Source organism: Ambystoma mexicanum, chromosome 12, assembly GCF_040938575.1.
Source record: "Ambystoma mexicanum isolate Mex_15411 chromosome 12, UKY_AmexF1_1, whole genome shotgun sequence".
NCBI lineage: Eukaryota > Metazoa > Chordata > Amphibia > Caudata > Ambystomatidae > Ambystoma > Ambystoma mexicanum.
In genome coordinates, this window is record NC_090936.1 from 1,240,072,171 (window position 1) to 1,240,097,957 (window position 25,787).

General features: G+C 47.7%; 1 protein-coding gene across 1 annotated transcript in view; it reads left to right on the plus strand.

Moving 5' to 3' along the window:
* LOC138513127 (uncharacterized) overlaps positions 1–25,787 on the plus strand; it is a 1,268,315-nt gene that overhangs the window by 329,564 nt on the left and 912,964 nt on the right. Inside the window, exon 6 of the mRNA XM_069627773.1 lies at positions 13,921–13,992. Coding sequence (XP_069483874.1) covers positions 13,921–13,992 — 72 coding nt within the window. The remainder of the gene's footprint in view (positions 1–13,920; positions 13,993–25,787) is intronic.

The window sequence follows — 25,787 nt, forward strand, 5'->3', positions numbered from 1 at the left end:
TAAACATATACTCAGTGTGCCCTCAATGCCCGTGCGCATCGAGAGTCAGCAGAGTAACATATACTCAGTGAGCCCTCAAGGCCCGTGCGCCCTCAATGCCCATGCGCATCGAGAGACAGCAGAGTAAACAGTGCGCCCTCAATGCCTGTGCGCATCGAGAGATAGCAGATTCAACTTATACTCAGTGTGCCCTCATTGCCCGTGCAAATCGAGAGACAGCAGAGTAAACGTATACTCAGTGCACCCTCAATGCCCATGTGCATCGAGAGACAGCAGAGTAAACATATACTCAGTGTGCCCTCAATGCCTGTGCGCATCGAGAGTCAGCAGAGTAACATATACTCAGTGAGTCCTCAATGCCCGTGCGCATCGAGAGACAGCAGAGTAAACATATACTCAGTGCACCCTCAATGCCCATGTGCATCGAGAGACAGCAGAGTAAAGATATACTCAGTGTGCCCTCAATGCCTGTGCGCATCAAGAGACAACAGGATAAACATATACTCATTGTGCCCTCAATACCCATGCGCCCTCAATGCCCGTGCGCATCGAGAGACAGCAGAGTAAACATATACTCGGTGAGCCCTCAAGGCCCGTGCGCCCTCAATGCCCGTGCGTATCGAGAGACAGCAGAGTAAACATATACTCAGTGCACCCTCAATGCCCATGTGCATCGAGAGACAGCAGAGTAAACATACTCAGTGTGCCCTCAATGCCCGTGCGCATCGAGAGACAGCAGGATAAACATATACTCATTGTGCCCTCAATGCCTGTGCGCCCTCAATTTTCGTGCACCCTCAATGCATCGAGAGACAGCAGAGTAAACATATACTCAGTGAGTCCTCAATGCCCGTGCGCATCGAGAGACAGCAGAGTAACATATACTCGGTGAGCCCTCAAGGCCCGTGCGCCCTCAATGCCCGTGCGCATCGAGAGACAGCAGAGTAAACATATACTCAGTGAGTCCTCAATGCCCATGCGCATCGAGAGACAGCAGAGTAACATATACTCAGTGAACCCTCAAGGCCCGTGCGCCCTCAATGCCCGTGCGCATCGAGAGACAGCAGAGTAAACATATACTCAGTGAGTCCTCAATGCCCATGCGCATCGAGAGACAGCAGAGTAAACATATACTCAGTGAGTCCTCAATGCCCGTGCGCATCGAGAGACAGCAGAGTAACATATACTCAGTGAGTCCTCAATGCCCATGCGCATCGAGAGACAGCAGAGTAAACATATACTCAGTGAGTCCTCAATGCCCGTGCGCCCTCAAAGCCTGTGCGCATCGAGAGACAGCAGAGTAAACATATACTCAGTGAGTCCCCAATGCCTATGCACATCGAGAGACAGCAGAGTAAACATATACTCAGTGAGTCCTCAATGCCCGTGCGCATCGAGAGACAGCAGAGTAACATATACTCAGTGAGCCCACAAGGCCCGTGCGCCCTCAATTCCTGTGCGCATCGAGAGACAGCAAAGTAAACATATACTCGAGAGACAGCAGGGTAAACATACACTCGGTGATCCCTCAAGGCCCGTGCGCCCTCAATGCCCATGCGCATCGAGAGACAGCAGAGTAAACATATACTCAGTGAGTCCTCAATGCCCGTGCGCATCGAGAGACAGCAGAGTAAACATATACTCAGTGAGTCCTCAATGCCCATGCGCATCGAGAGACAGCAGAGTAAACATATACTCAGTGAGTCCTCAATGCCCATGCGCATCGAGAGACAGCAGAGTAAACATATACTCAGTGAGTCCTCAATGCCCGTGCGCATCGAGAGACAGCAGAGTAACATATACTCAGTGAGCCCACAAGGCCCGTGCGCCCTCAATTCCTGTGCGCATCGAGAGACAGCAGGGTAAACATATACTCGAGAGACAGCAGGGTAAACATACACTCGGTGAGCCCTCAAGGCCCGTGCGCCCTCAATGCCCGTGCGCATCGAGAGACAGCAGAGTAACATTTACTCAGTGAGCCCACAAGGCCCGTGCGCCCTCAATTCCTGTGCGCATCGAGAGACAGCAGGGTAAACATACACTCGGTGAGCCCTCAAGGCCCGTGCGCCCTCAATGCCCGTGCGCATCGAGAGACAGCAGAGTAAACATATACTCAGTGAGTCCTCAATGCCCGTGCGCATCAAGAGACAACAGGATAAACATATACTCATTGTGCCCTCAATACCCATGCGCCCTCAATGCCAGTGCGCATCGAGAGTCAGCAGAGTAACATATACTCAGTGAGTCCTCAATGCCCGTGCGCATCGAGAGACAGCAGGATAAACATATACTCAGTGTGCCCTCAATGCCCGTACGCATGGAGGGACGGCAGGGTAAGGGCAGCATCTTACATATCATTGCTGTAAAGAACCATACGGCATTACAGGATGACCTGTCGCCTCTGGGTAATCCAGTCTGGGGTCCGACCCCATGAAGGAAGTCCTTACATTAAGCGCTGCTTCATTATAGCCCCCCTCGGCCGCGCCTCACAGACCTCAATAAGGTGGGATGCTTCCTTCGCTGCAGAGAGTACGACCACAGAGACTTCTCACCATGCAAAGAATCAGTGTCCGAACCCCAAACCCCGCGAAAAGCCCTTTCCCGAAGCTGAGTTCTAAGGGGAGTCAAGTGAAAGCACGCATGCACCCTCGTGCACCCTCTGACACGGGTCAGCAAAAGCATGTCGGGTGTTGCTGCATTCTGTGCAGCCTTCCAGAATCCGCTTCCACGGCAGCCGAGTCGTGCATTTCTTCTAATCAGCTTCCACAGGTCTTCATCTTACCCCAGCCTTAGGTTTTCCGCGCATTTTCGAAATGAGCTTCGTGATTTCTCGTGCACTCTCCCATGGAGTGACAGTGACAGAGCGAGGTGCGTGGGGACTCCCTGGAGCGGCCGCGTGGAGAAGGGGCGTGCAGGGGGATTCCTGAGGGTGCGCCAGCTGAGTGCCGCACCGATGCTCTGAGCTGTGGTGTTCCCTGAAGAGATCATTAGACTTGTCCCCCCAGGGGTCCCGCTGCACCACATCTGCGCCCCACAACTGCAAATGACCACCCTCCCATGCTGACACTGAAGTAGGCCTGATGAATACCCCAGGAGAGGGCAGCCCTGGAGTGCCACACTCTGGGTCAAGTTCAGCTGGCACCTGCCGATCGTGCCCAGCTGCGGCCGCAGGAGGAAGAGGGGGCAGGAGCCTGTCCTCTGGGGATGGAGAGATTAATACCCTAGGAGAGGGCAGCCCTGGAGTGACACACTCTGGGGCAGGTTCTGCTGGCACCCGCTGATACCCCAGGAGAGCGCAGCCCTGGGGTGCCACACTCTGGGTCTGCTTGGATCCGCTGATCGTGCCCAGGCTGCAGGAGAAAGAGGGGGCCAGGTTGCTCTCCTCTGGGGATGGAGTGAGTGTCATTAGTGAGACAATATATTCAAGGCTGGTGGGAGGTAGGAGAGTCTTGCTGTAACAGCTTTGCATAGCCTGCCTCATTCTAAGGAAAATAATGTGGTAAACATATACTACCCCCATTTTCTGAGGATCAGGAGATGATGGCATGGTCCTTTTCGACTTGCTCTCAGGGAGGGTGACTCAGACATTGGTTCATTCAAAGTGCCATTGATAGTCTCCTCAGCCACGGAATTGTGTTACTCGCACGTTGCCTACGTCGGGCAGGAGCCTGGGACTGACCAACACCACAGTTGCAATAAGTATTGTGTCTCTGGCGACCACTGACCTGATCTGTGCAAACAACAAAGCCGAACAATTATATTATCTCCAACATCACCAGATGCCATCATCCCTGATATTTAGGCCAGGGGGTAGAGCGCTTGTTATCTGCTGGTGGTGCAGTGGTAATAGGGAGGGCAAATGGGGTGCTTTTCCTCTAATCTAAAGATGGGGAATTGGGGCAGAGGGGCAACGAGGGGGATATATTAGGTGCAAGTGGGGAGGGGGCTGCAGCTGCCTTAAAGGGCCAGTGTTGGAGAAACAGCATTTGCAGCTTGTTAAGTCTTTTAGTTGTACGTTTGTGGTTAACAATCTGTAGAGGAGGAGCCAAGTACCCCCACCTCAACCATTCCGCTCCATTTGCCTGTATGTTGGAAACGAGACTATGTGCCATACACAGAGCAGTTGAAACGACAAAGGCCAAAGGGAATTCTAGAGGCAAGATTCCATTGAGGAAACCATACCTGCACACAAGGAGACATGATGGTTCTTTAAATGAGATTCCTGAATGAAGAAGCAGAGCAAATGAAGGGTCAAGATGAATGGTGACCTCACACAGAGCTGAGATGAAGTACCGAGAAGAGATGCAGAGACTAGAGAATGCAGATATTCTATAAGGCATCAAGAAAGTACCAAGGATAAGTGACATCTTTGGATCAAGGTGAAGAAGCTTATGCCACAGAAACGGATGAAGACATTAAGCTAGTTTATACGTGTACAGATGCAAAAGAAATGCAAGCAAAGTAATCTTAAGGCTAGTTATGCAGTGAATAAATTGCGGCAAGTGCCAATAAATACATATATGCATATGGACAAGTATAGGATGGATGTTTCCATTACGTATTGTAGCTGTGCTGGACAGACCGTAGCAAGAAGGCCACATTTCCCCTGTGCCACAGTTAAGAAGCAAATTGAATTACAAAGTGAATCTCAGCAGACGATGCTGGGTGACCCAAAGAAGCCAAGGTCTTATCAAACTGGAATAAACTGACATTGGATACAAATTGCTCCTGTTCAGAAGGCATGAAGATAACAAGAAAGACGTCAGAGGTCTATTAAAAAATAGTATTAAATGCACTAGAAGCTCCATTTTATGGTCTCTAGTCACATGGAAGCATGAAGTTGGACGAACGAGATGGTCACACCTGCGCACGAGGGCAGACCATGCTTTTACTCCTTGAATTTCTCAGAGCTAAGAACACTCCCAAGGCCGAGCTTCAAAGCCTAATTGACAGTAGACGCCTGAGGTTAATGATGGATTGATAAGCTAATTGGTGGGAAGCAATAGTTAAGACGAGCTCACCAGCACCTGGATGGCCAGCCTTCGTGCTGCTAGAAGTAGGTGGAAAAGTATTGACGGAGGTTAGAGTGCCAACCAATTGTAGAGGACTGTGTATTTAGGGATCCTATAGTTGTGTAACCAATAGGACGTTGTGTATTTAGTGACGTTCATAGTGGTCATTTTTAGGGGAGAGCTTAGTTGCCCCACCTGATGTTAAGTAACCAATCACATATTCACACTTTTTTAGACTAGTATGGATCGTATACTTAGATGTTCACTCAGAGCCAATCACCCATATTAATAGGTTTTTGTAGTTTACCACGTAGGATGACGTTGGTAATGACACAGGTCAATGTCATTGATGACGAGTTTTGTGTATACATTCTCAGTTTTTTCTTAAATGCATTGAGTAAGCGGATCGAGCGATTTCGTTGATGTTCGTTATGCTCCCTGTTTTAGATAATTGATATTAAAACAGTCTTCCTTTTGCCAACTACCCGAGTCGTTTTGAGTATTGATGCATGAGTATGAATCTGCATCTCCATCCATCTCCAGAGTATTGCTACTCATCTTAAAGGGCTGGGCAACCCAGTTCAAATCCACCAACAGAAGACAAGGGTCCGCTTTCAGGACATTTCAAGAGGAGGTTTCATTGAGAAGGAATGTGGCCAATGTGCCCATCTCCGGACCACCAGGGTGTCTGACCACCACAGTATGAGCAGGTTGGGGGCGATGTCTGTGCATGCTGATACGCCCACTCCTTGCCAGCATGGCATGACGTTACTTTATGCCCCCGCTGTCTTCCGGTGACTCCTGAGCTAATATTCACTGGCTAATAGTTTCCCTAAAAAGCTTCATTGTGGGGTCTTCTCGCCAGTTTTGTACAGCTTTGTCTTGGAGCTAATGCTCACTTCTGGGAGGTACAAATATCCCTTCTGACTGTGCTTGCACAGTTTATTTTTTTACTCAAACTCACTCAACAGTGACTGACCCAAGATAATGGTAAACAGGCTTTATTAGTGGTGGTAACCGTGTGTGGGTGCGGAGAGATGACCGTTCTGTGCCAGGGCTCTGGTTCTACGAGGAAAGCATCCATTCCTCTTGGGTCTCTCTTGGTTGATCCCCGGAGTACTCAGTGTGTTGTGTGTTTAGATGAGTGACAACGTTCTCCATTTGGAGGCACGTGCATGTGTTTCTCCCGTAACTGGGCTTCCTCAAGGCACACTGGTTTACCCAAGTTGCACATTGAATTTGGGTTATCTGCAAGCAATGTATCCGACACATCTGTCTTACAAACACACATGAGTCCCACATACTGTTGCATTGCTCCTTCACACGTGTGCTCATAATTATCCCCATTGTCAGAAGATGCTGACATTGAGTCTCCACCAGTACATCAGCATTTCTGCACAATATATAGTTGTCCATAGATTATTCCCTCTATGGGGAGCATCGAGGAAGGAGAGAAGAGAGAAATAAAGGAGGGACTATGGAGGCTTGTATATTAGAAATGGTGGATTCATTGATCTAACCAGTCTCCCTGTCCACTTACCCGTGGTTATTATGTAACGGTTATTAGGCTTTTCAGAGTATAGATGTTTCAGTTCCTCTAACACATGCATCTATGTGGATTGTTGCATCATAATATCTGAAAGACATTATGTATGGGTTTTAGATGTTACATTATTTCTTATATCCATTCAATTCTATTTGCTAGATATGTTTTCATGCATTTTATCTTAGAGTCAAACTATTCCAGGAACCTGGTCTCGGGAGGATAGCTCAGAGGCAACGTGCTCTCCTTGGAAGCAAGACAATGCTGAGCAACACAGGTTTGGTCCACGCTTAGAAACCTATCATCTCACACCTCATCCATTGGTTACTTACCTGCTCTGTTGCTATTCCACTGCCTCATCAAATGTCTGTTTTCACTCTTTTAAGTATAAAATTCAGTTTCAGTGTCTTCAATTTAATCGTATATGAGGTAAGTATAATCAGAAATTGTTGAGTCTGGTACCTGCTCTAGTTAGGTCTCCTGGAGTCCTGATGTATTAACACGCACTGAGCCGTGCACTGTGGTGCATATTTTTCGGCATAGTTATACCACAATTGGAGCAGAGTTGGGCTGTAATCTGAGTCCATCTGTTTACTTAAAACTTATATATACATAAACTCATCCTTTAATTATTATCCTCTTACTCTTACCTGACAGTAGCGGTTCTTTCATTCGAAGTTGGTGTCTTTTAGGATGGCGGCGGTCCGCGTGTACGCAGGAGCGCCGCCATATTGAAAGTGATTTTAGTACAGTTAACGTGCTGACGTCACTTGAATGCGCGTCATGATGTCATCATCATGCCAACAGCCGTCTTGTCCGTCTCATTGATTTTCGGTTGTTTGGAATCTTGGTTGCAATCTATGCACATTGCAAATTGGCAGTGATACCATTCTGTTAGGTCTTCCCAACATCTTTTGGTTATCATTTGAAGTAAGATCGAGTTTAAATGTACAAGTACATATCAGGAACAACCGCATTATATTTCTTGGCTTCATTCTCCTGTGTTGAGTTGTATACAGTGCAAAAAAGACATTTAGGGCCCGATTCATGGAAAAGTGCACATTTATCCCGCAAGGACCGTGCGCCGAGAAGGAAACTACACAAGCCTGTGCGCAGAATAAAAAATGCATGCTCCGTGTATTCATGGAATTGTTTGTGCAAAGTAACCATATACGCAAGTTGCACCCGTAATGCCCACGACACGCAACCACGCAAAACAAAAACAAACAGAACAGCCACCTTTACATGCTCCCTCGGGCGCAAATAAATGCACCCTTCAAACAGTGCTTGGGGTCCCTCGCAAGCAGGCCTGCATCTTGGGGACCCTGCACTGGTTCCCCCGTAACTGTTAACGGCACCCCGACAACTTGCGTCTGATTTATCATAACTCAGGTAAAACTCAGAAAATCTGCATGAGAACCCCCGTAAACTGTTCCTGGACCCTGCTACACTGCGTACATGCACCCCTAAGTAAAATCGGAAACCCGGCTGCATACACGCACCCTGAAATCCGACACCCGATCTTACCTTTGCATGGCGCATGCTATGAGCAAGTGTCTGTACCTCACTACATAAGAGGAAACCAGGTAGACACTAACCCACTCTCTGGTAAGTAGTGTCTACTCTGTCTGAATCCGGGGGGATATTTGACACTAATTATACAAAAGACAGAGCTAAAGTAACAGGTTGTACCATAGGAATGACTAACAATGGTCAATAAACATTTACATTTCAATCACAGAGTTTTAATAAGTATTTAATAAAGTAAAAAAGTTATTCAATCGTGTTATGGTCAAAACATATATCATAGTACTAAACATAAAACATAGGAATTCGTTAGTGCCAATCGATGATTAGTATAACAAAATCAACATGTGTACACCTAAAACAACTCCTACTGTGTACACTTCTCTCATTATTTACTGATGAAACATATTATATCTCAGTTTTAATCCAGAGATTTATCTCGACATGTTTCTGCTCATAAGCAACTAATAACGAACATTCATCAGGAGAATAAATAAATCATGAAAATCCTAGTACAAAAAAGGTCTTCAGGTAAGTAAGAGCTGGAATCGTGCAACCTGTAGGTTTAAAAAAGAAAACAAAGGGTAAGCTCTAAATCGCTAAGTAACTTTGTTATAGTCCCTAAACAGTGGACTAGAGGACCGTAAAGGAGTAAATACTTGTATGGTGCTTGTGGGGGCTCTCATCTGTGTTTAGTTGGAGTAGGCTGATAAATAGAACCTACAAGGTATCTAATAAAAGAAAAGCACACATTTTAGCTTTCCAAATCAGCAGAAACAGTGCTCAACATAATCTAACAAATGAAAATAACATCATAGTAGGTATAGCTCCCGGGTCGCTCACCTGTGTCTGTACACCTGCTTTCGGGTGGCGGATTTTATGAAGGCATTGCATGGCCATTTCCCTGCCGAGAGGTTGCATGGTCGGATCCATGAATACATATTGTTCTGCTCAATAGGGGGCGTGCGATGGACTGCCTGCCGGCCGTCCCTGGTAACACCCACATTTTCCCTTGTTCTTCCTCATTTTCTGAGTTCCGGCCCCTTCCATGCCCTCTGACCAAGCTACACCCATGCTCTGCATGGTGTCTCACGCAAGGCACTTGGCCGCTCGCAGAGGCATGTTGAGCCTGCATGAATTCCCCGCAAAGTACAAAAAAGTACTGCGCAGTCGATTCCATGAATCTATGAACATGATTTTGCATGCAGTGTGGTGCACAAAGTCCCTATTTTCCGCACAGATAATTCCATGAATCATTCCCTCAGTGTCATTCTATGATTGTTATATTCGACAACTATTTTTGTTCAATATTATTGTCATATTCACTTATACTATATTTTGGAACTCTAAACTTATTTTTAACTGTGTATTAGATTCAGCTGAAGAACATGTCTTTTTCATATTCATTCTAGTTACGGATCAAATCTGTCAATTGATCCATCCAAGGCACACAGGTGCCCTAATATTTTATCATATTACATATTATTGGACTGTTCCCTACTTGATTCAAGGTATTACTGTTCATGACTCAATCCTATGATCATTGTGGTTGCTGCATAACCCCAGTTCCATTGTTGATTTTGGTAGATGTCACCCTGTATCAGGGAACAGAGTTAAAAGTCATCTCACCCTACTTCAGTCAGGTTGTATCTCTTGTCGTGTTCCAAAGGTTTTGGCTTTCCCCCTCTCTGCTCTAATGTTCTGGTGAAATCACTGCTGCGCACCAGGATAAAGCTGAGAACCTTCTGCTCCTGCTTTATGAAATCAGAGGATACTGTCTGAAGGGTTCTGTGCCACACTCCAGTCCTGGATGGAAACGAGTTCCTCTGCTCAGGCCCCATTGATGGGAGTGTGGCTTTCAGGAGAAGAAGGAGGACCTGGCTGTTTTCTATGGAGTTCTCTATCTCCATCCGTGCCAAGAAGTCTAGCGTGTAACTAAGATATTATCTACTCACTTTTCTATGTCATGAGACTAGTGTACTCCCACACCGCCACCTCACACTAAAAGTGGCAAAAATCAAATCTGTGGTCCCCTGAAAGGTCCACAACTCATGTTATAACCCTCTACACTCCCCCTCTTCCTTGATAACCCCTGAACCCTCTCCATGACTATCTGTAAGGCTTCTACCTGGTCTTCCTCCTTATCATCAATGGTGCTGTTGATGCTGGACTTATCTGCAGCCTTTGACACTGTGAACCACTTGATCATGTTACAACGTATTGGACATGTTGGAAACGCATCTGAACAGGTGGTAAAATGATTCAAATATTTTCTTAAAGATAGATCTGAAAGGGTGATATTGGAAGGCTTCACCTCAGAAATGGCGGCGCTGGATTGTGGGATGCCTCAGGGCTCCGCCTTATCCCCCCTGATCTTCAATCTGTACTTCCGCCCGGTGTATAAGATATTTGAGAAGTATGGTCTGCGGTTTCACTCATATGCAGACGACACATGGATTTACCTCGAGATCCAGAACATCGAGGATGTCTTTGAGAGAATTAACCGGTTTATGGAAGAGCTCAATGAGTGGGTGCCTTACAGTCATCTGCAGGTGAATGCTTCCAAGACAGATTATATTGTTTGGCCCAAAGAGCAATAATGCTGCTAGAGAGACAGAGTCCTCCCCCCTTGATCCTAGGGGAACAATTGCAGTATTCTAAAAGAATCAGAAATCTGGGCTGTATGTGGCACGAGAACCTGGGCAGTGAGACCCTGGAAGGGGCAAAGGTGAAGGCAGTCTTTTACGCATTGCGATTACTAAAGGACATGCTCCCTTTTATTCCTACGGAAGACAGGGCAGGAGTGGTGGGGGCAATGTCTAACCCCCACCTGGATTACTGCAACAGCTTGTTAGCGGGAATTCCATCCAAACAAGTGGCCAGACTGCAGAGAGCTCAAAACATGGCAGTTAGAGTAATAGGGCATCTCGGGAATTATGTTGCACCAATGTGTCATTCACTCACTGACCCAGTTGCAGAATCTCTGATAATTCCTCCCCCACAAATCCCACAATCATGAGTCTTCCAAAGCTGCCATCTGTGATTCTCTGCTCAGCTCCTAATTGTGTCACCCGAGAACATCTTGCCAACACGCTTCCAGAGGCCGACACTGACTAGTGACTGGTATCTCCTGCCTCTCTGAATCACTGTCACGTGAGTCTTGAACAAGCTGTTCTCAGGAGATCTCTGCTCCTCCTCTCAAGTCTCACCTGGTGACACTTGTCCACTCACTTAAACAGACACTAATTAGTAACTGGTCTCTGCTGCCCTTTTCTGTTCTTCCTCTGAAATGTCACTCGATGACTCATGTCTCCTCCACTCACTTCAAGAGATGGACACTGAGTGGCATCTCCTATCTCTCTGAATCCCAGCTCCTTCCTCCCACTAAAGTCCAGGAGCATGAGTCTCCCGCGAGCTGGCCCCAGGGGTTCCCCGCTCCGCCTGCTCCTCCCAAGTGAAAACCTTTCCTTCCTCGTGACTCATGTCACTTTCAGCCACTTAGACACAGAAAGCCTGGTTTCTCCTTGCTCCAACAGTCACCAGCAGTTTCTCCAGACTTCCACAGGTGTCACACTATCTAAAACTTCAGAAGCATTTGGGCAAGGAGCCCAGAACGTACATTGGTCCACCCTAGAGATAGAGGGAAGAATATTCAGAAATTAACTAAAGATAAGTCATGTGTTAATGTTAATGTTAAAGGATATTTGTACCGTGCACCATCACCACCGGAGTGGTCCCCTGGCGCTCTGGCGGCTCTGAAAAAGGGAGAGAGGGGGTGAGTTAGTGGGAATGAGCTGGAAAAGTGCAAGATAGCAGTGATGTGCTGTTGGCAGCCTCAGCCCGGTGGGTCCGTTGGCTGGGCTTGGGGTGTTTTTCGGTTGGTAGTCATCGTGTGCTGTTGCGCAAGTTTATGTGTGGTTTGTTTTGTTGTTGCAGTGTAGTGAAGTTTGTGCGGTTTGCTGCGTTAAGGCTTGTGGTTGTGTTTGGTGTGAGTTTGAGAGGTGTATGCAGAGGAGTGAGAATGTTAGCCGGTTGGTTATTGATTCATGAGTGCACGCTTGAAATTAACAACAGAGACAATTTGGTGCGCTCCAAAAGTTTGTTTTTAGTTGTATTTTATTAAGTTATATTTTATCTGTTTTCACTCTGTATTACATTCAAACAGGAATTTTAATGCTTAATTTTCACAGATTATTCATAGTTTCATTCAATTTCGAAAATTAAATTCTTACAATTCAAAAAAAACATTTCATGGCAATGTTTTTTGTGAAAACTGAAATTCTTGCAATTCAAAATACCATTTCTTGGCAATATTTTTATGAAATCTAGATAGCCCCTCGATATCCCCTCTACACGTGTTTCTCCATCCCTTCGGATGGTTCATCAGGAGGGTTATAGTGGTCTGATGTATTATTTTTTAGTTTCAAAAATGACTTTTACCTTATGTCATCCCATGGTTTGGAAGGAGGTTCAGAAGCAGGAGGAACAAAATGCATAGTAGCCAGAGTTATTCCTAACGTAACTTCATTACCGCACTCTTGCACCCAGGAGGAAACTCGCCATAGTTGTTCAGACTGGACTCAATTAACATGATTGCACGCTTGGTCTAGGCTTGGCAGGAGAGTCGTATTTCAATCATTGAATAACATCTCTATCTAGATGCGACGCAGGCTACGTTGAGGATTCCAACTTAGTGCGGCATATGCTGACATTTACAATTCTATCTAGATGTGGTGCATGCTAAACTTAGGAGTTCCCTCTATGTGTGCACATGCTAGCATTCACACTTCTATCTAAATGTGATGCAGGCTATGTTGAGGATTACAACTAAGTGCGACATATGCTAACATTCACAGTTCTATCTAGATGCGACGCAGGCTACGTTGAGGATTCAAACTAACTGCAACATATGCTAACATTCACAGTTCTATCTAGATGCGACGCAGGCTACGTTGAGGATTCAAACTAACTGCAACATATGCTAACATTCACAGTTCTATCTAGATGCGACGCAGGCTACGTTGAGGATTCAAACTAACTGCAACATATGCTGACATTTACAATTCTATCTAGATGTAGCGTATGCTAATGATTATTACACCTGTCAAAGTTGAAATAGGCTGTTCTTGACCGTTCTCTATAGGTTAGTAAACATTGGCACTAGTTAACATTGGCTGTGCGGACCTATCAATTATATACAAAGCGCTATACAAATGCCAAGCAGCATAATATAACAGTATGTTAGTGCATAGTGTAGTGCAACATTTATGATAGTCAACGTTATGGAGGGGTAGGTAGAGTGGCGAGGGCTTTCTGGAGTAGAGTGATTGCTCTACCCCCCACCCATGCCAAACTTACAGTTTTTGTTGGTGTCTGTTAGCTGCTGGCTTCCTTTGCTTCCCCTGCGGACAACGACAGACATCTTGGAGCCACCAGTGCAGGAGCTGCCCTTTGCCCTAGGGCCCTTAGCTGCAGGGCTGCCAGGCAAAGGGCTGCATTGGTTGGGTAAATTAAGGCCAGACAATCAGTCAATCACAGGGGAGGGAGGGGAAGGGGAAGCCATGGGGAATGAGATCAGAGCACGTCGAGGGGGTCGAGGGGGCGGTCCGAGGCTGCATGGTGCAGGGAATGGGGTAGGGGGTCCCTGCAGCTCACCTAGGTGTAAAATATACATTGGTACTTCATATATTGGCTAGTTAATATGTGCTGCGTGACAGGGCATGCAGGTCAGTGGCCTCATAGTGTCAGGAATGAGCTGGGGAGGTTGGGGGGGCTGCAGGGGGGAGTGATGGTCACCCCTTTACTCACATCCTTTGCTGTCCTTGTGTCTTTCCACAGGTGCCAATGAAGGAGAATCTTGGAATGAAGAAGAAACGACAAAGCAAGCGCCTAGACTCCAGGAAGGAAGAGGTAACTTGAACGCTGCATTTCCCTAAGCCTTGGATCCCACTGGGGGGTTTCCGGAGGTGTTTTGCCACTGTCTTCTGGAAACATGCTTATTTGTTGCATATTATTGTTTAGTCTGTTTTTAAAATCACACCAAATCCGAGTTGTGATACTTTTTATTGTACTACCTGAAAATCTTCTGCAGAGAATGAAAAATGCATTGGCCTTCCAAGCCCCACACACAGCGTCCTCCGGTGGGGCTAATGCCTGTAACCACCTCTGCATAATATGTCCATTATGTGCAAGGTTGCTGCTGTCAGGCCATGCTCAGTCTTCTAAAATAAAGACATCTTTGATGGGCGGCTGATGGAGGACAGTAGACATCCATGTCCCGGCGTTGCTAGGGTCCAGGGTGTTCGGCGTGTTGAACCCATCTTCCATTCCTCAGCATTTGATAAACAAACAATTGACTTCTTGGAGCTTTAGTCTTTGGTCACCTATAACTGAAGAGATTGGACTTCACGACCCCCCGCCCCAAAAATGATTTCTAAAAGAAAAGGCCATGGAGTCAAGTAGAAAGCCTGGATTCAATTGTTCTAAGACATAACCCCCCTGACTTCAGGCTAAACGCGTTGCCTCAGTGCTCTCTTTGCACTCACTTGGCACAGCCCATGCCCAGTGTCTCTCCAAGACAACCAACGTGGCAGCTGTGCACTGAGACCATACCCAGTGGCCACTTTCTCCATGAAATACCCACAGGGAGTGTTTTCTAGGCACCTTCGCCCATGCCTGCAAACAACCTGCTGTGGCAACTGGAAATGGCTTCCAGACGTATCCAGTAGTGGCTATGCCTGGGGCAGGGCCTTCACCGATGCCGCAGGCAACCTCCAGACATTGGCCATGGCCATACGCCATTAATAGTCAAACCTTTCCCTGGGATCCCTGAGCTCCCCCAAATTACCCGCTGTGGCCAATCGTCCTGGGGCAGGGTCTTCACTGATGCCGCAGGCAACCTTCAGACATTGGCCATGGCCACAGGCCATAAACAGTAAAACCTTTCCCTGGGACCCCTGAGCTCCCTAAACTCACCGCTGTGGCCAATCGTCCAGGGGCATGGACTTCTCCTATGCCCGGAGCACCCCCAAACCATGGGTTGTGGCCACTTTTCCACATGCTATGTCCACTGCTCATGGCCTGTTGCAGGACTGTTGGCCACCATTAGTCCATTAGTCCATAGAGAGCAGAAAACGAACGTTTGGGTACAAAGGTTAGACAGTGTTCAGACGGATTTCTGAACTCTGACCTGGTGGGCAGAGGTTCAGAACGCCAGCCTAGTTTCTTGGAACAGGGTAACCTTCTGGACAAGCCAGACCAATCAAGGTAGCTATTTTGGGGGCCAAGACTAGGTCTCAGGAGGTGTGAAGGTGACTGAAAGCCAACAATGAGCACACAGAGTAAAGGACACTACAAATTACTCCCAGTCAGGTGCATAAGTCAGGTGTATATATCAAAAATATATATACATTAAAGGCCTTTTAAGTCAAACACAAAGTAATTCTGCAATAGTAATAGCAAAACCAACACAGCACTAATCTAGCAAACATATATACAGTATCCAATGGCCAACAGGGCTATCACTCAGTACAGTCCAACAACATGCAAAGAAAGGGGTCACACAGTCCGAATATCTCTGTGGCAGTCCTTCGCAATTCACTCCCTAGCTAAGAGGCAGTCCTGTCTCTAAGAGTGGAGCCTTGAGCTGAAAAGTACTTTTGGTGCTGGTGCACGCGATTGTGCGGTTCAGTCAAAACGGGGTCTCTTCAAGGGGCTGTAGCGACTCAAGAAGGTGGGTGAGGCAGTGAAGAATAAGTTCACACTGTTCGAGGAGGGTCTCCACAAGAGGACAGAACAGGATCCAAGAGTTGGGATAGCTCGGTAGCACAGGCTACTGCGACTAAGGGTGGCCCTTTAGGGGACACTGGTGCATAGAAATGGATGAATATGCCAGGGGCCACTGGTAAGGATTGCAAATACTCACTGACCCTCGGCGCACTCTGGACCAAACTTAGGCAGTAGAGTCTACTTAGGTCACATGTTCAAATCCTGCAGTTGCTCGGCTCTGCAGCTTTCAGGGGCTGTGTACCAGGAATGATTCCGTGGCAGGACAGTGGCGATTTCTCTTATCCTGGTGAAGGGATCAGACCAGTTCTGCTGCAGCGAGTCTGAGGTCAGTCTGAGGCCAGAGGGGGGAACAGCAGTAAGGCACCCACGATGTTCGTCAACCACACCTGGGAGACACGCTGACCGCACATGCTTGGGTTCAGGGGCACTCTCCTAATTCCAGATTTAGGAATGCTAGGTGTTTGAAACTCGGTTGGAGAGTGCCTTATACCCAGAGTTTACAGTCTCTAAAGTCTCTGGTAGAAACTTGAGACGGCGGCGGTTCTAGGGCAAAGGTCCCATATGAGCTGGTCAGTTCATGGGGCGGTCCAGGAACACTTCCAAAAAGGCTCACTTACAGGTTAAGTTGGAGGTGCCGAGACTAGTTGGTCCCACTATTCCAATGGGTTGTGCCCTTGCAGGCCTTCTAGGTTTGATCAAAAACAGGGGGTCTGATGGGACAACAGTGGCCTTGGGGTGCAAAGCCTTCCAGCGGGTCACCAGCGGTTCCACGGATCTGCTTAGTTGATTCATGATATTTGGTTCCTTTACTAAGTATTTTGTGAACTCAGAAGATCGACCTGGAATGGGTGTAAGATGCCTTCTCTTATCCAGAATCTCCTTCACGCCAAAACGAATAGAAACCAATAGGTGATCTGCTCACATACAGCCATCCCAGGCAGGGACCAATCACGGACCGCAGTGGTCCCAGTCATCCCAGCACAACAGACATCCAGGCACCCAACTAGACAGCTCCAGCCCACATCCTGGGCTCACACACACAAGGCATGCAGAAGCCCGTAAAAGATTCGGTTTGTGTCGGGGTCTGCATGACCAAATAAGGAATTTCCTGGGTCTGGGAGAAGATGGCCAAAGAACAGAACAAAGGACCTTGGGGCATGGTCATTTTAGGCATCGGCCACTGTCCTGGGCCAAATGCAGTAAACGCGGTTTGAACCATTGAAAACAGTTGAAAACACATTCAAAGTAACAGCTGCCACTTTCTCTGTCCAAGGCACCCCTGTACATTAACCAAAAATCCTTTGAGGGTCTCTATGGCCTTAAAAAAGAAAAAGCGAGTCCAGCACACTGTACTTTAAGGTACTTTGTGCACTGATAAAACGTTACTAAAGAATAGCAACAAAGCGAAAGTCTAAGGGAAACAAAGTCTGGCAGTACCAACTGTCTTAAGTGCATGTCAGTTTCCCATAACATAATGAGCAAAAGCCCAGCAGAGGACAGCAGAAGGCTGGGGTCTACTGGCAAAAGACAGGCTAGGATGGTCAGACAACAGCAAAAAGTTGGCGGGTACACAACTGGAGGGAAATTTACCCATACATGGAAATCTTTCCTAACAGACAGCATCAGAAATACATGATCATGCAGTGAGCCACTCTATGCCAGCATGTGCCGCATTCATACTACCTTTACTTTCCCGCCCACACCGCCCATAAGCCGGCCTAGCACATGCACTCACTCACACACATACTCCACATACAACGTACACACGTTTTTCTCACACTTACCTCTCCTTGCAGTGGTTGGTATCGTCTCAGCTTCTTCATTCAGTCCAGGGTTCTGCAACCTCCTGATTCGGCCCTCTCAGGCACCGTCAACGATCGGCTCCTGCATTTTTGCTGGCACAGAAACCCAGTGTTGTGGCCGAGGTAAAGACCACATGCTGCAGTCATGATGATGTGGATACTGGTATTTATTCCTTTCACAAGTAAAGTGCTGACATACAGCTCTGACTGGCTATATTAAACTACAAGCATATGTACATCAAGTCCCAGCTGGAATCACTGGTGTGTGGTATAAGTTGTTTCGTCTGGAGCCTAGCTCTTGATCTTTAGGGAGAGCGCTGGGCTGCCGTGTTGTCAGTTGGCTCGCCGCGCTCTGAATGCCGTTAGTGGGAAGCCTGTGCTTCCACTTTCAAATTCGCTCTCGCGAGACCCGCCCAGGACTTCCTTGTTATGTTACTCCAACTTATAAAGCGTGCTGTCACCCAAAGGCATCATGGCGCTGGAGAGGAGGAAGGAGGCCCCAAAACCTTAGCCATCAACTAAGCTACCATCATAATTAGAATAGATGTGTTTTTAAAGCCTTCCTAAAGGCCAAGTGGTTGAGAGTATTTTTCAATTCGGCGGGAAGCTTGTTCCACAGCTTAGCTGCTGCAATGCAGAAGGCACGTCCACCAACTCATGCCCGGCAAAATTGTGGAACACAAAGCAGGCCAGCAGACTCGGATCTCAAAGAGCGCCTGGGGAGGTACGAACTCTACTTCGACCCATTTGGATAAATAATCCAGTAGCACTATGCCATACTTGTGTTCATGTTCCATTAGCTCAAGCGGCCTATGAAGTCCATGCCCATTTTTTGCCAAACTCCATCTGGCACTTCCATTGGGTGTAGCAATGCTTGTCTGACCTTAAGTTGGTTGTTGCTATTTACACATTCATGACATCTCTCTGTCATTGTCTGTTTTTCCAAATCCATTAGTGGCCTCCAATATGATTCCCTCACTCTCCTTCTTGTCATGTTGTTTCCGAGATAAGCGGCGTGAGCTCTACATATGATGCTTCTCCTTATTGCTACGGGTGGAATGACCTGATCACCTCTTATGAGCATACGAAGATCTCATCAGCTACTTTCCAATATCTGGGATGGCTCTTTCATCGCCACCCCTTCCTTGTTGTCGTCACATCCTTAGCTGCTTCTTTTTTCCAGTGGCCCTCGCTCATTTCGAGGAATTCTCGGCTCCGTAGATCAGTGATTGATGCGCCCAAACTTTAATCTTGTAGAAAGCTGGGGATCGATGTTCGGGTCCCTCCCGGGCTCAGTAGATGCACTATGGGTTTGTGGTCTGTAACAAGTAGAAATGTTGTGCCCAATACGTGTGTGCGAAAGTAATTACTGCCCACGCACATGCCAACCTCTCCTTTTCTTTGGTGGAGTGATGTTTTTCAGCTTGCAACAGTGCTTTAGATGCACACGCGACAATGTGCTCTTCATCACCTTTCTTTTCTGTAAGCATCACTCCTATTCCATTCTCGCTGGCATCAGTGGTGATCATGGTTCTCCATTGGGGATTGAATGGTTGCAGACACGGCGCATGCATGATGCCCTCTTTGACTTCTTCAAATGACCTAGATTATTCTGCATTCCACTGGTTCTCTGCACCTTTCTTGAGCAATTCTTTCATGGGGGCAGTAGTCTCTGAGAAATGTGGCACAAATTTTGGTAATATTCGGATAGTCCCAGAAATGATCTCAACTCTTCTTCACCATTGGGGGGAGGCACTATGACAATGGCTTGCAGTAGATCTTTCTTTGGGCTGATACCTGCCTTGGATATGGTATATCCGATGTACTCAACTTCAGCAGCCTGTAGCACGCACTATTGTAGCATAGTCGCTCTCCTGCTTCCTGTAACTTAGCTAATACCTTGCGTAGGTCCCCTGGGTTCTGTTTCTTTATGAGTACTACCGGGCTGAGCCATTCTGAGGACACCACCATCTCTATGGTTCCTTAGTCAAGCATCTTGTTGAGTTTCTCCTGCTGTGAGACTCTCGCCATTGCTGGCACCAGTCTCACCCTGTGCTTGACCAGCTCGTCTCCTTGTTTTAACTGTATTTTATGTACATAATTCTTCATTCTGCCAGGTGTGTCTGAAAATAGTTCAGGAAACTCTTCTTTGGTGATTGACGTCCTACCTTTGTTTATGGACAAGACTTGTCCCTCCATGCTGGGAACCAACCTAATTTGCAATTTAGCCTGGTCATCCCAGCCTAATAGCGGTGGCCCGTTTTTGGCAAAGTACACTTTGGTTTTTGTGACTCTTCCCTTGAGCCCACTGTCACCCTAATGTATCCTAGGAGATTCACACAGGCACCTCCAAAGACCGTGGGATTGAGGGTTGTGTTGTACGCCACCACTCTCTCTTTTCCCACCATACTTTTGTACAGGTTCACGGGTAGTATGGTAAGGTCTGAGCCAGAGTCTGCCATCACTCTTGTTTCATGCCCGTCAACTTTAATGGTGCAGTGGTCCTTCTCCCTCCGAGTCGTGAGACTGTTCACCATGAGAACTGTGGCGCATGCTTCTTCATCAGAATAGGCATCGTCTATGCCCTCTTCACTCTTGCCACCATGGTGTTCCTCCCTTTCCAGGTGCACACGGATGCAAAATGGCCATACCTTCTACATTTCAAGCATTCTTTAATCCTTGCGGGGCGTTCTCTGCTGTTGGCTCGATGACTGGTGCTGGCACACCTGTGGCACTTCAGTGGTTCTCGTCTCCCTGATGCATCATCTTTGACTTCATGGTGCCCCTTTTCTCTTCTGCCTCTGGATTGTACCCACTGAACTTCCAGTGACTGCGAACTGGCCACCCACTCGTTGCGCCCGCAGGACGTCCCCTCTACGGCTCTCGCCATCTGGACTGCTTTATCCAGTTGCTGCTCCTTCTCAAGTATAAACTTATCATGCACTTTTTTCAGTTGTTCATGTGCACAATGAGCATGTCGCAGATTCTTTCTTCCGATGTTGCTCCAAAAGTGCACAATGCTGCCAACTCTCTCAGTTTGACCACATAGTCGTCAGCAGGTTCCGCAGGTTCCTGTTTCCTGCCCTAGAACCTGAGCCTGTGAAGAACGACATTTTCTTTACATGAGAAACTCCTGGCAATTCTTCGTCTTGCTTCTTGATAGGCATCATCGCCTTCTCTCATCGGGGCTACCGGATTATGGCCTGCAAATGTTCTTTGTCCTTCTACCCCCAGGGCATTCTGCAATGTGGCGTTCTTTTGTGCTGCTGGTTAGCCAATTCCACCCATCGCCTCCAAGTACATTTGAAAGGAAGGTTCCCATTGGAGCCAAGGAATGGCTGCCTTTCCTGGGACCTGTAGGAATGGTGGAGGTGGCGTGGCTCCTTGCATCGCAGAGTACGTGGGTAACTCTTGGATCTTCGTCACCAATTACGTTGTGGCCTAGGTAAAGACCACATGATGATGTGGTTACTGGTATTTATTCCTTTCACAAGTAAAGTGCTGACATACAGCTCTGACTGGCTACATTATACCACAAGCATATATACATCAAGTCCCAGCTGGAATCACTGGTGTGTGGTATAAGTTGTTTAGTCTGGAGCCTAGCTCTTGATCTTTAGGGAGATTGCTGGGCTGCCGTGTTGTCAGCTGGCTCGCTGTGCTCTGAATGCCATTAGCGGGAAGTCTGTGCTTCCTCTCTCAACTCCACTCTCGCCAAGACTCACCCAGGACTTCCTTGAGGTCCTTTACTCTATACCCAGCTAACAGCCTGGCACCCTGCTCACTTTGTACAGTGGGGCATGGACATGAGTATTCTCAATATGACTTCACCAGATGAGTTTTCTCCCCAGGGTTACACCCTGGTACCGTTGAGGCTGATGTGAGGGTGCTCCTTGATCTTCTTTCTGGTGAACAGAGTGGCTGTTGTCTTGCTGGTGTTGAGCAAGTGGTGAGTTCTATCAGCCAATCACCATACCACATTCAGATGGCATCCAATGATGCTTGCCGGTTCTTTGCCCCTTTCTTTTCTCTGAGTGACTGCAACACTGTCCGCATACAGTGCCAGGTCGGTCTTGTGGAGGTGTGTCAGGAAGACGTTAGTGAAGGTGTTGAACAGGAAGGGTCCAATGCTCGATCCCTGCAGCACACCTGCTCAGATGGGACGCGATGAGGATTTCTCTCAGACTGACATGGAAGGTCACCCAAGTTACTTGCAATCCTCTTCACCAGGTAGTTGAGAAATTCCAGGGTGATCTTGTACAGCAGCCCGTTGTGCCAAAATTGGCCGAATGCTAATAAGACGATTCCCGAATCCGTGGCTGATGTGTCCACTACACTCAGCAGCTAATGGGTCATTGTTCCTTTCACAATCCAAACTGATCCTTTGGTAGTATATTTTTTTTTCGAATGTCAAGTTGATGAGGAGTGCCATCGATTATTCCAGAGAGCAGGCTCATAGGAGGCAGTTTGCAGGATCCCTTTGTGGTTTGCCAGTTTGGAGGGAATCTGATGAGATGACCGTTGCTTCCAGGATCTCGGGAAGTGCTGAAGTCTCATGCATGCATTGAATATCTCTGTGAGCCGTTCCATCGATGCTGGCGGCAAGCTCTTGATTGCCAGCTTGGTTATTTGCTGTCCACCAGCTTCTCTGCAAGCCCTGCTACCTCAGAGCTTGTGCACTCCTTGATATCTCCTACTCCCATCCCAGTTTGGTCTAATGCCAGATGCTTGTCAATGTCTTCCTCCACTCTGTCTGGAGGCTTGCTTGCCTTGTTGGGGTGAACAAACCCTCCAGTGTGTCGGCGAGGACCTCCGCCTTGTCCTTGTTGCTGCATGCAAGGTGGGTACGCCCCTGGATTGGTGGGCCTGGCTCGTTCTGTCATGCGCCGCCAATGTTGGGGGATATGGTCGCGGTGGAGACTGGGCCGCCATTAGTCACCCCTTCACGTTATACCACGCACTATGTTTAGCGGTCTAGTTGTTCCGCAGCGCTTGCTTCGGCACGCCTATTTCTTTCCGTCACACCCGGAAGCCTACGCGTTGCAACCCTCTCGCGTCAGGCTCCGGGTGAGACGCTAGTTTTCTCTGTTCTCTCTCCCATCTTTCTGTTTGTAGCGCTGTTGACGGCTCTCCTAGCCGGTGCATCTGTTTTCCCGTACCTCCCATTGTTTGTTCTCGTTGTCTTACCTTGTCTCTCTTTGGTTCCCGTTTTCTGTCCTGGGCTCCGCCCCTTTTCTCCGTGAAGATTTCTTTCCCGTCCATTCTCGTCGGACTTACAATTCTGGAGTTTCACTATACTTCTGCCTTCCATATCTTCTGGGATCCACTCAGCACAACTTCGCCGGGGGTTTTTTATGCCATCAGGCTTTTTCCCCCGTATAGCTTGCTCCGGCAGAGAAGCCACTTCTAGACCTTGTTGTAGCAGGTCAGGGTGGCTTCCTCCCGGGGTAGGCCCTATCCTCCATCAAAAAAAACTGCTTGGTGGAAGAAAAGATTGGAACCGCCCAGGGGATCCATCGCCACAGGTGAGGAGGTGGACGGAGGGTTGGAGTTAGAAGAAGAAGAGGGAGATCTGGAGTTTGATTCTGACAGATTGCAACGCCAGAAAGAAACTATGGCTACCCCCGAACAGCTGCAAGAGCTGATTCAAGCTGTACAAGGAATGAACGTTGAATTACAGAACGTCAAGGCTGAAAATGCAGCATTAAGACAAATGATCACGGCTCGAGAATCTAGGGAGACCGATCTCCCTCCCATGTCTTTGTCCTCGGGTAAATACGATGGATCGCCAAGACGTCTCAAGGAATTTCTCGAATCTTGTGCCATTTACTTTGCCTTTCGTCCTCATACCTTCGCCAGCGCTCATACCAAGGTGGGGTTTGTTATATCAAATTTAATAGGAAACGCCCTGGCCTGGGCTTCCCCACTAGTAACCAGTAACAATCCGATACTCCAGGACTATGGTGCCTTTGTTACCTTGTTTAAACAGACCTTCGAACAGGCCGAGATAACTCACATAGCGGCTGAAGAACTGCTAGACGTTCAGCAGGGCACCAGCGATCTCAGGACCTATATTTCGTCCTTCAAACGCCTAGCGATTGAGGCCGGATGGCCAGAACATGTGCAATTTACGATATTTCGTCGTGGCTTAAGAGAAGAATTAAAGGACGAGCTGGCTCGTTTGGCACTTCCCACCTCTCTATCGGATATGATGTCCATAGCCCTCCAGATAGAATTCCGTCTCAGCGAACGGCGGACCGAAAGACGAAAGTTGCGCATCCCAGTCAACTCACCCTCTTCAGGAACCCCTTCTCATCTGTTACCCTTAGCTTCAAGCAAAGAAGAACCCATGCAGATAGGCGCCGCAAGAGCCCCGTTAACACCTGAAGAACGTAGAAGAAGGCGAGACACTGGTCTCTGTTTGTATTGTGGATCGGATACGCATCTACTACGAAAATGCCCAGCGGTTCCTCCCCGTACACCGGGAAACGACAGACCTCGGAACTAAAGGGGGCAGGTTTCCGAGGTATGTCTTCTCGCCCCTATGTAACCTTGGCGGTTAACCCCCAAGGAGATATCATGGACTCTCGTTTGATGGTAGTGTCCTTACAGATACAAATCTCCACCAAGAAGTTAACCACGCTAGCCCTCATTGACTGTGGTGCTGCTGGAGTCTTTATGGACACCATTTGGGCTGATCAACAAGGTATTCCTTTGGTTCGGCGTGAGGACGCCCAGAAGGTAGAAGGCGTTGATGGGACCCCGCTTTCCTCTGGTCCCATCACTCATACAACAGAACCACTCACTGTGGTGATCCAACATCATACAGAACAAATGACGTTCGATCTTATTCGAGCAGCCCACTTTCCAGTCATACTGGGTATCCCATGGCTGAGAAGGCACAACCCCTCGATTGATTGGTTCAGGAATACTATTACCTTTGAATCAGGATTCTGTAAGGAACTCTGTATACCACACCGGTCACAGGAAGTAGTGAAGGTCCTCGCGCCTGAATCCACCACTAAGTGCGAGGTCTGTTGCATTCCAACTGAATTGGAGGAATTTCACGAAGTCTTTGTTGACAAGACGATATTAGAGCTGCCCCCACATCGTCCAGAGGACTGTGCCATAGAACTCACACAAGACGCATTAGTCCCCTTCGGGCGGATGTTTCCGCTATCTCTCACCGAGAAGGTAGCTCTACGGAGATACTTGGACTCCCACCTGACTAACGGGTTGATCCGGCCTTCCAGATCTCCCGCAGGGGCCCCATTATTTTTTATCCCCAAGCGCGATTCTACAGAATTGAGGCCTTGCATTGATTACCGGGGCCTCAATAAGGTCACAATAAGGGACAGATACCCTATGCCACTCATTGCAGACATTCTGGAGGCAGTACAGGGGGCCACCATCTTTTCTAAACTGGATCTAAGAAGTGCATATCATCTTCTCCGGATACGCGAGGGTGATGAATGGAAAACGGCATTCCGTACACCTTTTGGTCTCTATGAGTATCGAGTTATGCCTTTTGGCTTAGTGAATGCCCCGGCTGTTTTTCAGCGCTTTATGGATCGTCTGTTCTCTGAAGTTCTCTTTATCTTTACAGTAGTATACTTGGATGACATCCTGATATTTTCTCGATCCCCACAAGAACACGACCAACACCTACGAAGCATATTAGATCGCCTTCAGGCCAACTCCCTCCTGGTTAAACCAGAGAAGTGTATTTTCAAGACCAGCACAATCTCCTATCTGGGTTTTATACTATCTAAGGATGGTGTCTCTATGGATCCCGGAAAGGTATCTGCCATACTGAAATGGCCCACACCTACCTCACTGAAAGATGTCCAACGATTCCTAGGTTTGACGAACTTCTACAGAAAATTTATCGGTCATTTCTCTCAAACGGTATTGCCTATTACGGCTTTACTCAAGAAGGAAGCTGGCCCATTTGCTTGGACTGACCAGGCCGACAACGCTTTTGAGCTATTGAAGAAATTGTTTTGCTCTGCTCCAGTCCTTCGCCAACCGGATCAAACTCTACCGTTTGTAGTCGAGGCCGATGCCTCCGCTGAAGCTTTGGGAGCGGTGTTATTACAAGAACACCAGGGAATT